Here is a 17,049-nt window from a genome sequence, read left to right on the forward strand (position 1 = left end):
GTTAAAATTTGGAAAACATTCAGAGGGAAGAACACAACCTTCTTGGAGACACTTAAAACTTTCAGTTGATTTGTAGAACAATTGGGAATTTATTGATATTCTGAATATACCTTTCAGTGAGTTAATTCATAGTTTTGGAACTATGGATAACTAACTGAAAGATTGTAACATATTTGCTTTGACAAATACATATAGGATGTTTTCCTTCCCCTTCAAACTCGTCCTTGGTGTGTCCCAGTGCAGTCGTATGCAGTTGGTGCTTGTTTACCTCCTTGGCTAGCAGTAATGGGAGGGGGACACCTGAGGCAATGAGTACTTCAGCCAGATGTAGTCTCCATAGATACTTGATAGATAGAGTCCTCTTGAATGAAGCTTTCTAGAGTATTTTAAGTCACTGGGTAGGTTTTGGGTCTTGTTACTCTTTTTATGATTCTGGAAGATGTTGCCAAGAAGTATATTATCACTCTCTTAGGAAAGATGATTTGATATTCATCTTACACATCAGTAATGAAGTTGCAGACTAGATTGTAAATACTGAGAAATTCCAAACAGCATTACTAATTTGGTGATAGCCTGTTGGCATGGGTAAACTTGTGTTAATGCCATTGTCTCAAATTTTAATTGTGAGTTGGAAACTTGTTCTCTGAGGGTAAGTAAATTCTTTGGAGCCATGTCTCTGGAGCATCCCCATACTCTGAAGGTCCACAGATTTCCTGCTTACAGCAGTTCCTTGTGCTTCCTTTCAGGAGGCAGGAATGATCTTCTTCCAGCCCAGGGAGTATTGGAGCTGTGGGCTGAAGATATAAGATTAACAGCATTAACAGGCATCTCCAGAATGATGACATCTGGATTTGGTAGAACCATAAGGATCCATTTAGTGAGGACTCAGTCTTTTTGGAAAAAGCTCTTTTCTCTTCAACTTGTGTATAGGTTAGCAAACTTGTTTTTAGATCCAAAATTATTCCTTGGTTAGGTGGATTACATTTTGCATGTTTAACACTCGTTTCTCAAATTTAGGTGATTAGGTCTTTTAGTGTGTGAGGGTAGAATTTAGCTCTTCCCACCATTTGCTCCCACTCCAAGCAGAGGAAGGCCTTTGAGCTTGCCAAGGAATTTAGTTTGTTTCTTGTGCTCAGCAAGAATAAGGTAATTAGGTATATGAGGAGATGACGTGCTGTATTGAGAGCAAGACCTGTCTTCTGAGTGCACTCTTTTATGGCAGTGTTCACAGCACCTGTGTGTATCATCGTAAATTGCCGCAGTATCTGGGGAGAAGAACTTTCCCACAATAGGCATATTGATAACCTACTATGATACTAGATGCTCTGTTGACTGGTCAAATAGGTAGAGATCATTTGTGACAGCTTGCTGTAACACTTGTTCTAAATAGGGATTAGTGTTGTGGGGGGAATAAAAGGTGAATTGAAATTTTAAGAAATTTTCTTTTTACACGGTATCATGTTTTGAGGAAGAAGAGGTTTAAAGTAGTAACCTTGTTTTGATTGTGATAGAACACAATCAGTTTTAAAATATAGGACACAGCTATACCTTTAAAAAAATCTTCTTTAAAAGAAAAAAAATGTCCTAGAGTGGGGAAGAATAGAGCTGTTTGGTTAAAACTAATATTTATTTTACAAAATCTTTTCCATTATATATTCAATCCTTTTGGTTTCTATTCATTGTAGATTTTATTTTTCTTTTCAAAATGTTTTCCTTTTGGGGGGTGGTTGTGTGGGAGGGTGGTGAACGTTAACTTAATTTTTCTGAACTTGAAGTGATTCTGTGGATCTTTTCAGTAGTGTGTGATTTTCAGATATAGGGCTCCAAAGAATGGGCATATGTTCAATTGTCATTTTCTTCTCTCACACTATAAATGCTAACTATATGGGGAACAGAGAAATCTAGGTAAGAAATATGCAATGATAGTAACCTATTTATTCTTAAAAGACTAATAACTTCACTTGTATTTTTAGGAAAGAATATTTGTCATTTGACAGTGGTAAACTGTCACATTTGATTCTGGTAAGAACTACTTTTCTCTTACAGTTCTTAAAAATTCAACTAGGTTTAATCTACTGATTATTATGTCTGGCCTTTAACTCTTAGGTTGAATAAGTTTAAAGGAAATTAAAATAGAGATACTCTTACCAAATGTTTTACAGTTAAGCAGCAACTTAATTTGCCACTTTTGGTTACAAGAAATTTGGTTATGAAAACACTTTCCTGGGGCTGGCCCCATGGTGTAGCGGTTAAGTGCACGCGCTCCGCTGCTGGCAGCCTGGGTTCGCGTCCTTGGCGCGCACCAATCCACTTGTCAGGTCATGCTGTGGCGGCGTCCCATATAAAGTAGACGAAGATGGGCACGGTTGTTAGCCCAGGGCCAGTCTTCCTCAGCAAAAAGAGGAGGACTGGCATGGATGTTAGCTCAGGGCTGATCTTCCTCACAAAACAAAACAAAACAAAACAAAACACTTTCCTGAATTTGGGGTCCAAACTTTGTCTCCCAGTAAGATATATTATAAAATTGCAAATTTATATTTGAAAATAGTTGGGATGGTGGGAGTGGGACAGTTGACTGTACAGGCACAATAAACTAATGAAGACTACACAAGGATATATGCTAGTTATATTTAAGCTGGGTGAAAAGCTTCATGGTTGTGAAATGTATTTTTTATTTTAAAATACAGGATTCTAGTAGCAAGATATGTGATTTGAATGCCAACACTGAATCAGAAGTGCCAGGAGGTCAAAGTGTTGGTGTTCAAGGGGAAGCAGCATGTGTCCAAATTCCACATTTAGATCTGAAGAATATTTCTGATGGTGATAAATGGGAAGGTAATTTTACCCATACACATTATTTTCCTGACAGTGTTATTTGTAACTGAAATTACCCAAAGCAGTAATGAGATTACTGCCCTTTTCTGGATAACATTATTCATTTCAATTTTTCTATTCTCTCTTTCATATAAGAAGAGCTAGTGAGTGTTTTTACTCAAATACACTAATGAGATTATGGACAACTATCTTGTATGAACTAGAAGTTCTTATTTGATCCACTAGCTTTAAAGATGGATGTTAGATCTGATTAAAAAAATAAAACCACCTAGGACAGGCTTTTGTTAATTGTTAAACCAGGTGCTATCTCCCAGTCTTTGCAAGACCAGTATGTTACAGCTAGGGGATCTCACCACATCTAAACAGAGGGCTTATATATAGCTATCTTTTCTTTATGATCTCCAGGAATACTTTTTTTAAATGATCTTCAATGGCATTTGTAAACAAATATTGTACCATATCCCTGTATCCCTGTATCAGGTTATGAAGATATGGGAGTGGGGTCCTAACAATTTTCACAAAGGAGAGAAGTTTAAATTTTAAAAGCCAGCCACATGGAAATACGTATTTGTCAAAAGTCAGCAAATGTATATTTAAGATGTGCATTTCATTGTATATAAGTTTTTCTTTTTTTATCACAAGAAGCAAAAACTAAATAAATATTGAACTCCAGTGAGTGATTTGCATGCTGAAGTGTTTCTGGGGAAGTATATTGATATCTGCAGTTTACTTTGAAATCCATGAGAAAAATAAGATGGCAGCAGGATGGATAAATGTTATAAAGCAAGTATAGTAAAATGTTATGGTAGAATATAGGTGATTGGTATATGAACGTTCATTGTAAAATTCTTTCAACTTTGCTGTATATTTGTAAATTTGCAAATAAAATGTTGGGGGTGGGGGATGCAAGCAACAAATTTGGATCCAGGAGTCCTTCTGGATCATAAACCTTCCTAGGGAAAGAGACAATGAGATGACTCAGGAATCTTAAAGTTACATATTTGTTCACTTGGATGAAGATCCCTTGGTTATCTCACCTTTGGCAAGTTAGCTGATGACATACAGTGGCAATAATAAGAGGAATTGCAATACCAATACCATGGACTCCTTTTGCCACCTCAAGTCCACTCACCTGATCACAGTTGGAGTGTTTTTATATATTTATATATTTTTAAGATATAGCCAATTTTTAAAAAGCCCCAATCAAGTCATTGTCTGTGCCAATCTTTACTGCTGTCTCTCCACCCCTTCCTTTTTTTTTTTTTTTTTTTGGTGTAGATGTTTGGCATGCCCAGTGGCATATTGTGTCTTAACTTACACTAAATCAAGAAGTTGTCTTTCATTTGCTTTGTTCTGGGTTATTCAGGACATTTGGAATTTATGAAGATGCTCCCCGGAGTTAGGGGATATGTTAGCATCCTGGTGGCAGTGAAGATCAAATGTCCCTTTTAGTTAATTATTCTGGCATAGTCACTAAAAAGGAGTGGTAGTCAACAGAGCATCCCAGGAGCCGCAGTAGGAAAGGAATCTTTCAAAGATGAGGCTGGGATTCTGACAAAGGACTTATGCTTCTTCCTCTTGGAGGATGCAGATAAATAGCCCTTTGCAATCTTCGGCCTAGGGTCCTGATCTTATGTTTTAAACATAGAAGAGCGGTTGGTTCCGTTGTCTGAGGAGATAGGACATTCTCTGTCTAGCTTCAGCTTTTTTGAGGCTTCCCCAAAGAGAACATAATGCTGGGCTCTCGTTTGTTTCCCTGTCAGAATCTACCCCTTACACCTTGTGGTAGGGAAAGGAGGTAACTATGGACTACTTGATCCTGATTTTCAGTGCCTGATCTGCTGTTGTCCACCTGGCTCAACAGCTGTGACAAGTCCACGTAGGCCTCCTGCTGGCTCTTCCAGGAATAGGAGTCAGTGATTTTCTGAGAGCCAACGGTAGTAGACATCTGAGTGAACTTCTCAGCCACAAACCCTGCATGTGCTTGGGAGAGTGGCTGTTAGCAGACCATGTTGTTCCTTCCAACTTTGCCACCAATATAGTGATTGATTTTCTACACCTAGGAGTTAGGATATTAGGATAAATAAAAGTTTTCCTTAAGAGACCAAATTACTTTAGACCCTAGAGAACTTGGAATCAGAGACATACTTTGTTTGATGTGACTCTTAATAGAGAAGTAGGGTGACTCCAAATAGAGGCCCACCTTCCTCCTCCTAAGTATGTGGGTTTTGTTTTTTGAATTGCTGAAGGGATAGTCAGCAGAATGCAGTTAGCAAGCAGGTAGCACTTGTCTACCACTAGTATGAATTTGTAGCAGCCGTTTAAAAGTCTTGGCTTTTAATAGAAGTGGACAGCATCTTTCCTTCAGATTCTTTCCTGTTAACTCTTGAATGAAATATAGTAGGATCTTTTCAAAGAGCAAACTAAGGGAGATATTTATCTGTCAAATCAATTATACTGAAAAGCTTCAAACAGAACCTGGTTAAGAGTTTCCATTTCTTCAGTTTTATGTTTGAGTTTTAATAAAACAGCACTACTTTGATTTTTTTGCCTTGCTTGCTGAAATGGAAATGTATGTTTGTGTTTGTTTATAAAGTTTGGTTAGTAGTAATTTCTTTGAATAAAGTTTTTGAGCAGAATGTCTTAACTGGTTTTAGGGAAATGTTTTTGGTATCTTTGGCTTTGTGTTAGTTATGTGTATGGTTTGTTCTGACTGTGCTGTGTGTTCACTTTAGTATTTTTTGCCATTTTTTCCATTTTATTAGCGTCATGCCCTATCACTTTTCCCCTCATTGATTTCAAAACAATGCATCTGCAGAGAGATGGGGAGGGTAAGTATGGTTCACCATAGTTTAGTTTTTTTGCCTTTTTATGGTTCACTTTGTTTGCCCTTTTATTAGCCCTTCTCCTGCTGTCCCCATATGTTAGGAAAACTGTTCTGGGTTAAAAATGATACCCAGAAAAAATTGTTTTTGTTACTTTTCTCTTTTCTTAAAATAGGAGATTTCTCACAAAATGTTTATTACCGGTTGCTTATTTGCTGGGAAGCAGGTACAAGGGTTGCTTTGAAAATCACTTTATTGTTGGGTTTATAGTGGGATTGCACGCTTTGTACCCAATTTTTAGTTATCAGATTGATCTGGGCTTTAAAAACTAACTAAATTATGTTCTTACACCCTGAAAAAAATGTAATGCTTTAAATTGCTAATGCATAAAGTTAAACTACGTTACTAAAGTAGCAGTCTTTAGCTATTGTGTGAAGAAAAAGAAAACATCATCCTTGATTTCTGACACTGTCAAGCCATCTTTGCATCCAAAAATACTTAAAAACTCATTTTTGCTATTGTTAATAGTCATAGTATCAAAGTTTTAAATTGTAGTTATGAATAAAATTAATGTGTAGATGAATTTTTATCCCCCCTCCTGGACTCCAGTGATACTTGAAGTTAATTTTGTATTTGGAATATATTTGTGGATTTTGTGTTTATCTGTATGTGTTCTGGATGTAATCAAACCTTATATGTGCAGAAACATCACATATATCAACATAGTTTCATTTGAGAACATGCAGGATAACGCCAATAAAATAGATGTACTTAAGAAGGACTAGTGCTATTAAATTTTGTCTTGTTAATACCGTTGGGTGTTTAGGTTAAAATATATATTATACACAGGTATCCTGTAACAGAAAATAACCACCACAGTTTAATGTTAGAGGCCAGGTGCTGTCAGGTCAGTTAGCTGCTTGTTTGGAAATGTTTTGGAGTCTAGAGAGCTCCATTTGGTGAGTGTTCTGTATAGCATGGGGTATAGCTTCCACTTCTTGACATACAGTGAGGGACAGTTTCTCTACCTGGCAGCATTTGGCTAAGTTAAATTCCTAAGGACTATTGAGTGTTTACTGTTTCTAAATGAAGACTTTCCCCTACTTGAAAAATAACAATTAATATAATTTTAAAGAGCTTGACAGTGTTTTTTCTTGCTTTGTGACTGGGTTCAGAAATTTAAGCTATAACTCCCTTATGTGAAAATAGAACTCTGGGGTAAAAAATGAAGCTCAGACAATTTTAAACTATAGTAGGCTTTATGAAGATCCTAGTATCCCTTGTTTTGTTTTGTTTTTTTTTTTTAAATATATATTATGTGATCCACTACATACTGATAAGATTTAAAGAACATATAGCTGATATTGTGTGACATTTTTTCCATGTGGAACCAAGAGACCCATGGTACTATCCTTTGTGTTTGTTTTGCAGAGCCATTTCCTGCTTTTAAGTCTTGGCAGGAAGACTCTGAGTCTGGAGAAGCTCAGCTCTCTCCACAAGCTGGAAGAATGAATCATCACCCCCTGGAAGAGGACTGTCCTCCAGTATTATCACACCGTAGTTTAGATTTTGGGCAAAGCCAGCGTTTCCTACATGATCCAGAAATGTTGGATTCCTCGTCTAAAGCACTTTCTTTTGCTAGGTATGTGATTTTTATGTACTTATGAGAAGTGATTCCTAATATGTACCCAGGTTCTTTTAAGAGATTTAATCCTCCAGACCTGCAGCTCAAAGCTTTCTCCTCTATTTCCTGAAGCATGTTTTGGTAATTTTTTATTTTTTGGGCCCCTAAATTCTGCATTCATTGAGGTGCAGTGTTTGGGGTTTGCTCCCTAATCGACATTTCCTCACCGTGTATTTGTTCATTTATTCATGCATGACTGAAATCCAGAACTCTGGAAGGGAAGCAGCAGGTGGAGCTCACCAATCCCTAATGTTTTTATTGTCAAAACTTTAAATTAAATTGACTCTGTCAAAATCTTTCCTTTGCAGAAAGAGCTCTGAGCTGCTAGGTATCTTTGTTTCTTTTCTGCCTTTGCCCAAACAACTTTTGAATGATTCCAAATTGTTTTCATCACCACTTGTGTTAGCTAATTTTGTGGTCTGTAAAGCAAGAGTGTAAGTTTCTTTTTACTACCTGTCCTTTAGTGTTAGGGACTTAATTTTACTTGAAAGATATACTTCTTGGTAATAATATCATGTTATATTAGGGCAGTGAGAGATATAGGGTTGATAACTTGAAAATTTAAGTTATAATTTAATATATAATGTTCACCTCTTGTTTTAATTCAGAATTCGAAGATCATCCTTTAGTTCAAAAGATGAAAAAAGAGAAGACAGAACACCATATCAATTGGTCAAGAAACTTCAGAAAAAAATCAGACAATTTGAGGAACAGTTTGAAAGGGAAAGAAATAGCAAAGTAAGTTTGTAGCATTGCCCAGCATGAGGTAGATCTATTGGAACTGAGTGGAAGTCTTTGGAGAGGATTAGTCCATCTCTTTCCTGGGAGAGAGAATGAATCTGAGATGCCCAGAGAAATAGTGATCATATAGATCTGAGATTATACAGATCCTTAGCCTCCTGATTTCCAGGCCAGTATTCTTGCCATTGCACCATTGCATCTTTATATTTCCATTGTAAAACAGCTTGTAGAATTTTTAAAGCAAATACTTTACATTGACAAATCATGTTAATTCTGTTTCTGCTCTCTCAAAAACCACAAGTACCCAGGGTGTGGGGAAAAGAGAGAGAGATTTAATAATTAGAACATGTAACGTGGAAAGAGTCCTATACTTGGAGTCAGAAACTCATCTTCAAATCTGGGCTTCTGCCATTTGCTAAACCCTGCTCTGACAGAGCTTTACTTAATATCCTGCCCTATCTACTTAAAATAAGGAAAGCTGAAATGAGGAATGAGTGAAATCTCTGATGTGGAAAGTGTGAAATGTTATTTGGGAATAAATTAATAACTATTGCTTACCACAAAAGTGTCAGTGATATTGTTCCTTAATTTCTCAGCCCTCCTACAGTGACATTGCAGCCAATCCAAAGGTATTAAAATGGATGACAGAGCTTACCAAACTGCGGAAGCAAATTAAAGGTATAAAATGTGCCATTTTTGTAATATATTTGCAATTAAAAATATTCTTTATAATAATGTCCATAAGAATTATAGTTATAATTTTTTATAATTTTAAATATTGGACACTGGCAAAAATAAAAGTTTCCTTTTGTTCTTTATTAGTTATGGTCCAAGTTGAGGTACTATATTATATAATTCTTCCAAATGTCTTTCCTGTGTTTTTATTTGGAATACTCTTTTGAAAGATGCCCTAGCTTGTATATTCATAGGTGATAAAAGTTTATCTGAAATATATTTCAAATATTAAGCAGTTTTGGGTTTTGGTAGCTATTTCATTAAGAATTTTTGGTATTTCATCTAAAGCTAAGAATATCTGATCATAACTATTTATACTACAAAGACTAAATTATAAGTCTTCTTGAATCAAAACCTAGGTCTTGTGTTACCGAGTGTCAGCCCAGTACAGCAGTTGCTAAGGCATATCTACCTTGTGGGTGTTTAGTGAGCATGCTTTTTTTTTTTTTTTTTTTTGGTGAGGAAGATCAGCCCTGAGCTAGCATCTGATGCCAATCCTCCTCTTTTTTCTGAGGAAGAGTGGCCCTGACCTAACATCTGTGCCCATCTTCCTCTACTTTATATGGGACACTGCCACAGCATGGCTTGACACGCGGTGCGTTGGTGCATGCCCGGGATCCTAACCAGCGAACCCCGGGCTGCTGCAGCGGAGCGCGCGCACTTAAGCGCTTGCGCCACCGGGCCGGTCCGAGCATGCTTTTTAATAATTGTTAATAATTAAAAAATTATCTGTACCAAGTAGTGTGGGTTTATAATCTTGAGCATCACATTTTGGTTTATTCATTTGAATTTATTCAGCAAATTTTTAGTGTCTTTAAGTACTAAGTACTTGTAGACATCTGAGACTATAGCAGTGAACAAGAAGACAGTGTCCCTATTGTCATTGAGTTTATATTCTTGTGGTTAAGTTCTTTTACCTCTTCTTTAGAATTTTCCCCTACAATTCTATTAAGCATTTTCTTGTTTAATACCAATTTCCAACCATCAGTGAAAATTGTTACCTTGTATGTATTACTAGTGAGTGTTATTAAATTGACTAGCATTAGCCTAACTGATTTCCCAGTTTTCTCCCACTCTTACTGTCCTACAGTCCATTCTCTACATAGCAGCCAAATTATCTTTTAAAAAAAACTATGTTACTGTCTTGTTCAAAGCCCTCAGTGGGCTTCTCTTTCCACTTAGAATAAAGTCCAGACTCCTTACCATGGCTTTCAAGGCCTTGCATACTCTGCCCTTAGCCCATTTTATCACTTTCCTCTCTCATTTTCTGTTCCTTAAACATGGTACGCTTTAGGGCCTTTGCATGGGCTCTTGCCTCATTGGGGAGTAATGCTCTTCTCCTAAATCCCCTAAATCTTCTATGCTAGGTTAGCTCCTTATTCCGTGTTCAACTAGGATGTCACCATCTCAGAAGGGCTGCCTTTGTCAATCCCATCCAATGTAGTTCCTCTTCCACAAAGCACACTCCTTTTAGCACCATGACACCATCCTATTTTATCTTCTTTATAGCACTTAGCACTCTTTGAAATTATTTTGCTTATGAATCTGATTGCTTGGTTTTTGTTTTTACTTTTCTGCATATATGCTCCATGAAAACAGGGACCACGTCTGTTTACTACCACATCTCCAGTGCTTGACTTTATACTAGGCTTTCTATGAATGTTGGTTGAAAGAATGAATATTAGAGCTCTCTTGCTATACATACTTTATATATTTATAAAATATATAAAATTTAAATTTAAATATTTCATGTGACCTTCATGAATATCTGAGCCTGTGTGCTGTTAATACATGCTTTCCTGTTGTATACTATATCTTGCTTACTCTTTTGACTAGTTGCACTTTAGCTGAAATCAAGATTACCAATGTATTCTTTTGGTTCTGAAATGTAGATGCAAAACACAAAAGCTCTGATGGAGAATTTGTACCTCAGACACGTCCACGTAGTAACACTCTTCCAAAAAGCTTTGGCTCTTCTCTAGACCATGAAGACGAAGAGAATGAAGATGAATCCAGGGTCATTCAGAAGGAGAAGAAGCCATCTAAGGAAGCAACACTTGAACTTATTCTGAAAAGACTGAAAGAAAAACGTGTTGAGAGATGTCTTCCAGAAGATGTCAAAGTAATGTTGAGCTATGATTTTTGCCCACACTAGCCTTTAGAGTCTCTGAAACAAAGAGATGTCTAGGTTGTCTGACTGGCCTTAGTCTGCTCCCCAAACTTGCAGATGTAGAAACATGTTTTTATCAGCACATCAGAAGTGCCTGATCATTCAAGGACTGAATAATAAAACTAAAAAACTAGAATGCTGATCTCTTCATTTATGTTAGAAGCACTTGGCAAGATGAGTATGTAAAGAACATGAAGTATACCTGAGTTTGAATCCTGGCCTTGTCTCTTAATAATTACTTGTATTGAGCTCTTAGCCTATGCCAGGCTCTGACTGGTTATATTACGTGCATTCTGCCACTGAGTCCTTTCAATAGCTCTGTGTCTTATATGGATGTGATTATGTCTATTAAAATACTAACACAATATGGTTGTTATGAGGATTAAATGAATGGATTTTTTTTTGAAGAACCATTACTCAGTAAAGCTATGTCTAGGGCAGTCCTGGTCAAACCATTTGGAAACCCAAATCATGTATCAGATGAGTTTTGCTGGGAGAGTACAGAGGTAGATGGTCTCAAGTGAACTTTTGTCCAGGCAGTGATGAGTCCTGATGCACATTCCTATCTTGAGAACAGAGTACACCTCTTTTATGATCTAAGTATTGGAGTCTTACTCTCCTTTGAACAGAGCTGGATTAGAAATTCGAATTGCTCCCCTCCCCAATTTATCTTGTTTTTCTGATTTTGTTTTAGACCAGCCTCCTCTCCTCCCCATCCCCTTTTCCTATAAATGATTTTGATTGGATTAGCTTTATTCAAATTCATTACCTTAGGTTTAAGGTTTGAGCTTGAGGTTGAAATCACAATGATTTACAGAGTCTACACCCAGATATCCTCTACTGAATGTACATAGTCTAAAGTGATATTGTTATAGGAAGATACTATTCAGTGAATTTGTTTTTTACCTCTAATTTCACTCTGGTGAGAAACAGGGTAGTATTATCTAGTCCCAGGAATAAGTAGAGAGTTTGTTTGGTCTAGTGTTAGAGGGTATTCTCTGGAACATTAGTTCATTGGGATATTAAAAAGTGGCCCTATGGGGGCTGGCCCAGTGGCATGGCCATTAAGTGCACACGCTTCACTTTGGCGGCCCGGGGTTTGCAGGTTCGGATCCTGGGTGCACACCGATGCACCACTTGTCAAGCCATGCTGTGGCAGTGTCCCATATAAAATAGAGGAAGATGGGCACGGATGTTAGCCCAGGGCCAGTCTTCCTCAGCAAAAAGACGAGGATTGGCATCGGATATTAGCTAAGGGCTAATCTTCCTCACACACACACAAAAAAAGGTGGTCCTGTGGAACAAAGGGAGGAGGGTTCTTTGGGCAAATAAATTTGAGGTGTCCTGCCTACTCTACCCTTTAGATTACTGAAAGATATGAGAAGAGTAATGCAGTGTAAAGACACAGTCAGGTGAAGGGAAACTGAGGTCATAGAGTAGAAATCTAAGGTCACATACTGACATTGTCGAGCTTTTTCCAGGATCTTTCTACTATACTGCTGCCAGATTTTCTTAATCGTTTAGGAGAAATATTGGATTATAAGACCTGTGCTGTGTATGCATGTATGTGTGTGTCTGTTCACACACACAAAATTACAGTTATAATGCCAATAAAAGACTGTGCAAAATTAAATAATAGGCATTTATGTGTGCTTATTGTGTGCTAGGTAGGCACTGTTGTAAATGTTTTACAACATATTAACTCATTTAGTCCTCATTAGAGCCTTTTGAGGTACAGTGAAGTATTCTCATTTTACAGATTATGATATTGAACAAAAGGAGGTTATGTAACTTACCCAAGGTCACTAAGCTAGTATTCCTAACTTATTCAGATAAAATATAAATCAAGTCACCAAAGAGGATTGGTACCTACTTATTGGAAGACCAGATTCTATAGGAGACTGAAAAATGTTGTCTGTAAATCCATAAGCAAAGGATGTATTATTATTAGCCTAGGCTAGACTGGTGATGGCCTGCCCTTTCAACCTGATTATTTACAGTTGTGGGGGTGAGGAGAATAATGATGGTGCCAATGGAAGTTTTTTTTTTTAATTTTAGAAGATGACAAAAGATCATTTGATAGAAGAGAAAACTTCTCTCCAGAAAAGTCTTCTTTACTATGAAAGTCAACATGGAAGGCCGGTAATGTCTCTCTTGCTAAAAAGATTTGATTTTCTGTCTTAAAAAAGGGCATGGATCACTTTTGTAGTCTACAGTATACAGAACTGTTTTATAGGACATTGTTTCCTACATTTGGGAGATTACCTACTTATTTAAAATAACTTCTTAAAAATTGGAGAGAAAGTCATATTGCTTACTATTTTGGGCATTTAGATTTCTGACTAGGTAATTTCCATTTTTCTTGCTTCAGGTGACCAGGGAAGAAAGGCACATTGTTAAACCTCTCTATGATAGATATAGACTTGTAAAACAGATGCTGACAAGAGCTAGCATCACTCCTGTCCTTGTAAGTAAAACACACAAATATTTATCTAGTTCATTTTACCAAGATCTACTCTTTAAAAAAAAATTATTACGGTGGTATATTGGAGAGATAAACAGCCAAGGTAGCAAGAATTGTGTATGTAAGGTGAGGTTACTGCTTTGAAAAGAATAGGAAATTAATAATACGTGCCTACTACTATCTCCCAGGCATTTTTATAAGCATTTTTATGTATGATTATGTCATTAAGTTCTGACAGGTCACACCATGTAGCAGATGATAGCCTCATTTCATAGATGATGAAACTGAGGCTCAGGAGTGATGTACTCAGGGTCACCTACTTTGTGAAATTAAAAAACTCATATTTCAGACCCTCACCTAGTTTCTTTCCATTTAAATTCATGTCTTTGAAAATATATGTTTTGTGACAGCCATCATGACGATGTGCTCTTAATCGCACAATAATATGATGTTTTTTCAAGTTCATCTTTTTTAATCAAAAAGTCTGTTAAAATAATGCTTATTCATATTGGTGTACATTTTTAGAGAAAAATGAAAACTCTAAACTTACGTGCAAATTAAGTACTATCCCCAAATTAACCTTTAGATAGTATGGCTCTAGATTTCTCTCAGGCTCAAATAGAAAACAGTGTTTAGCCCATTCTGCATCATCTCCTAGGAATTAATTCACTGAAGCTTATGGTTTGCTTAGGCTTCCAGGCCATTTTTATGTCAATAGCCACTTGCATGGGGCTTCCCTTCAGGCTTTGACTGCCTCACTACTCATTATTAGAAGGTTCACATTGGCCTTCTGAACACTTTTTAGTTAGCCTTCATATAAACGGATTATTTTTTAATTGGCCATTTTTTTAGTTGGTCATCTGAACACTATTTTGTTTAGATATAATCAGTTTTTTTTGAACAAGGAATTCTGTGTGGGTTATATTCTTTACACATAAGACAGTTTATTTAATACAGATTTTATCCTTTGATTACAAGGTATTTTTGTGTGTGAGTGACATTTTCACAATTCCATAATAGTGTAAACAGTCTTTGAATTTCTTTATGAAAACCATTTTAGAATTCCACAAGTTTGTTTTTAAAAACAGTCTATAGGAGGCATCTCTAGATCTTATGGACTCCTAAATATGACTATCCTAAAGAGAAATTTGGAGTTTAAAAATTAAGCCAAGACAATTCACTAGGAAAGAATAGTCTTTTCAACAAATGGTACTGGGACAACTGGATATTCACATGCAAAAAAAGAGATGAATTAGACCCTTACCTCACACAAAATTTCACTCAAAATGGATCATAGACCTAAGTGTAAAAGCTAAAACTATAAAACTCTTAGGAAATAGAAGAATAAATCTTTGTGACCTTGGATTAGGCAGTGTTTTCTTGGATATGACACCAAAAACACAGCAACAAAAGAAAAAATAAATTGGATTTTATCAAAATTAAAAACTTTTGTACATCAAAGGACACTTAAGAAAGTGAAAAGACAACCCACAGGATGGGAGAAAATGTTGGCAAATCATGTATCTGATAAGGGATTTGTATCTAGAATATATAAAGAACTATTATAATTCAATAATAAAAAGATGAATAACCTGATTAAAAAATGGGCAAAGGATTTGAATAAAAATTTTTTGGGAAAAGATATATAAATAGCCATTAAGCACATGAAAAGGTGTTCAACATCATTAGTCATTAGGAAATGCAAATAAAAACCACATTCAGATACCACTTTATACCCAGTAGTACGGCTGTAATCAAAAAGACAGATAATAGTGTTCGCGAGGATGTGGAGAAATTGGAACCCTTACACACTGCTGGTGGGAATGCAAAATGGTATAGCCATTTTGAAAAACAGTTTGGCAATTCCTCAAAAGGTTAAACATAGAGTTACCATATGACCTAGCAATTCTCCTCCTAGGTATATGCCCAAGAGAATTGAAAACGTTTGTCTACACAAAAACTTGTACGTAAATGTTCATAACAGCATTATTCATAACAGCCAAAATGTAGAAACAACCCAAATGTCCAGCAACTGATGGATAAACAGAATGTGGTATATCCATATAATGGAATATTATTCAGCCATAAAAAAGAATGAAGTACTGATACGTGCTACAACATGGATGAACCTTGAAAATATGCTAAGTGAAAGAAGCCAAACACAAAAGGCAACATATTGTGTGATTCCGTTTATATGAAATATCTAGAATAGGCCAGCCCATATAGATAGAAAGTAGATAGATTAGTGTTTGCCAAGGGCTAGGGGGAGAGGGCAAATGAGTAACAGCTAATGAGTACAGGGTTTTTTGGGCAGGGTGATGAAATATTCTGCAACTAGATAGTAGTGATGTTGGCACAACTTTGTGATTATACTAAATACCACTAAATTGTACGTTTTAAGAGTGAGTTTCAGGGTGTGTGAATTATATTTCAGTGAAGCTTTTTTTTTAAAAAAGGAGTGTAAAGGGGTCCTCAGACCAAAAAAGTTGACAGTTCTTGTTAAAAAGAAAAATGCTCCCAATTAAATTATATGTAATGCTTTCTTATCATTTAGAATTTTTAGAATATTTATGGAATGAGCTCTTTTAGAATTATATAGATATAAGTTATCATTTATCACTTTTGTACATATATAACAAGAAAATATAAGCAAAAATAAATTTACTAAGGAATTCCTAAAAAAATTAAAAGCAGATGGTTAGGATTTTAAAAATAAAGTTTAATATCTGTTCCATAGTGAAGTGAAGCTTCGTTGAACACTAAATTCTTAAAATGTAAATCATTTGTATGTTGATTGTTACAGGGATCTCCATCCACCAAGCGAAGGGGTCAGATGTTGCAGCCAATCATAGAAGGAGAAACTGCACATTTTTTTGAAGAAATCAAGGTAATCTTTAAGAGAAATCATTCACTGATCTCTTTCCTAAAGGGAATGTTGAAAGTCAACGCCTATTTGATTCTCTGTTTGGATATCTTTTTAGGAAGAAGAAGAAGATGGTGTTAGTCTGTCCCCTGAGTTAACTGATATCTTGAAAACTGCTGTACAGGCACAGTCTTCATTGGAAAACTCAGAATCTGATGTTGAAGAAAATCAAGAAAAACTGGCTTTAGATCTCCGATTGTCAAGTACTCGGGCAGCTTCTATGTATGTATGCTGGTTTGTGATTTTAGCTTCTTTGTATAATAAAATTTGTATGCCAAGAAAATCAATGGTAAATAATTGAGCACTTGGAGGGAATTAATACAATGCTCAAGAGATACACCCTTTTTAGAAAGTGTGATTTACAAATACATGTTGTCATTTACATTTTATATATTAAACATTAATGTGTTTTAAAAATTTTAAAAACTAAAATCCTATATTTGCTACATAACAAAGTGTAGGAACCAGCTGAGAGTTATTTGTTAGTTTGTTCTCTGTCAGCTTCTTTACCTGATATAGTTTATGGCTGTGGTTCTCAGCCCTAGCTTCACTTTGGGATCACCTAATGATTGAGTTTTTGAAGTACTGATGCAGAGCCCTACCTGCAGCTGTTCTGGTTTAGTTGGTCTGGGGTGGAGCTTACGCTTTGGTATGGTCCAAAAGTTCCCCAGC

The 17,049-nt window shown here is 36.2% G+C and overlaps 1 protein-coding gene across 10 annotated transcripts in view; it reads left to right on the forward strand.

Annotated features, from left to right (window-relative positions):
- FAM13B (family with sequence similarity 13 member B) overlaps positions 1–17,049 on the forward strand; it is an 87,503-nt gene that overhangs the window by 64,779 nt on the left and 5,675 nt on the right. For 6 of the 10 annotated variants that reach the window (XM_087429749.1, XM_087429750.1, XM_087429753.1 and 3 more), the window contains 11 exons: positions 1,974–2,022; positions 2,688–2,835; positions 5,601–5,666; positions 7,092–7,302; positions 7,953–8,082; positions 8,682–8,763; positions 10,713–10,942; positions 13,049–13,132; positions 13,362–13,457; positions 16,258–16,341; positions 16,436–16,599. In XM_087429749.1, the coding sequence (XP_087285875.1) occupies positions 1,974–2,022; positions 2,688–2,835; positions 5,601–5,666; positions 7,092–7,302; positions 7,953–8,082; positions 8,682–8,763; positions 10,713–10,942; positions 13,049–13,132; positions 13,362–13,457; positions 16,258–16,341; positions 16,436–16,599 (1,344 nt within the window). The remainder of the gene's footprint in view (positions 1–1,973; positions 2,023–2,687; positions 2,836–5,600; positions 5,667–7,091; positions 7,303–7,952; positions 8,083–8,681; positions 8,764–10,712; positions 10,943–13,048; positions 13,133–13,361; positions 13,458–16,257; positions 16,342–16,435; positions 16,600–17,049) is intronic. The other 4 variants (XM_087429751.1, XM_004420152.3, XM_014795759.2 and 1 more) reach the window with 2 other exon arrangements.

Source organism: Ceratotherium simum, chromosome 4, assembly GCF_057802395.1.
Source record: "Ceratotherium simum simum isolate JZ-2026a chromosome 4, ASM5780239v1, whole genome shotgun sequence".
Lineage (NCBI taxonomy): Eukaryota > Metazoa > Chordata > Mammalia > Perissodactyla > Rhinocerotidae > Ceratotherium > Ceratotherium simum.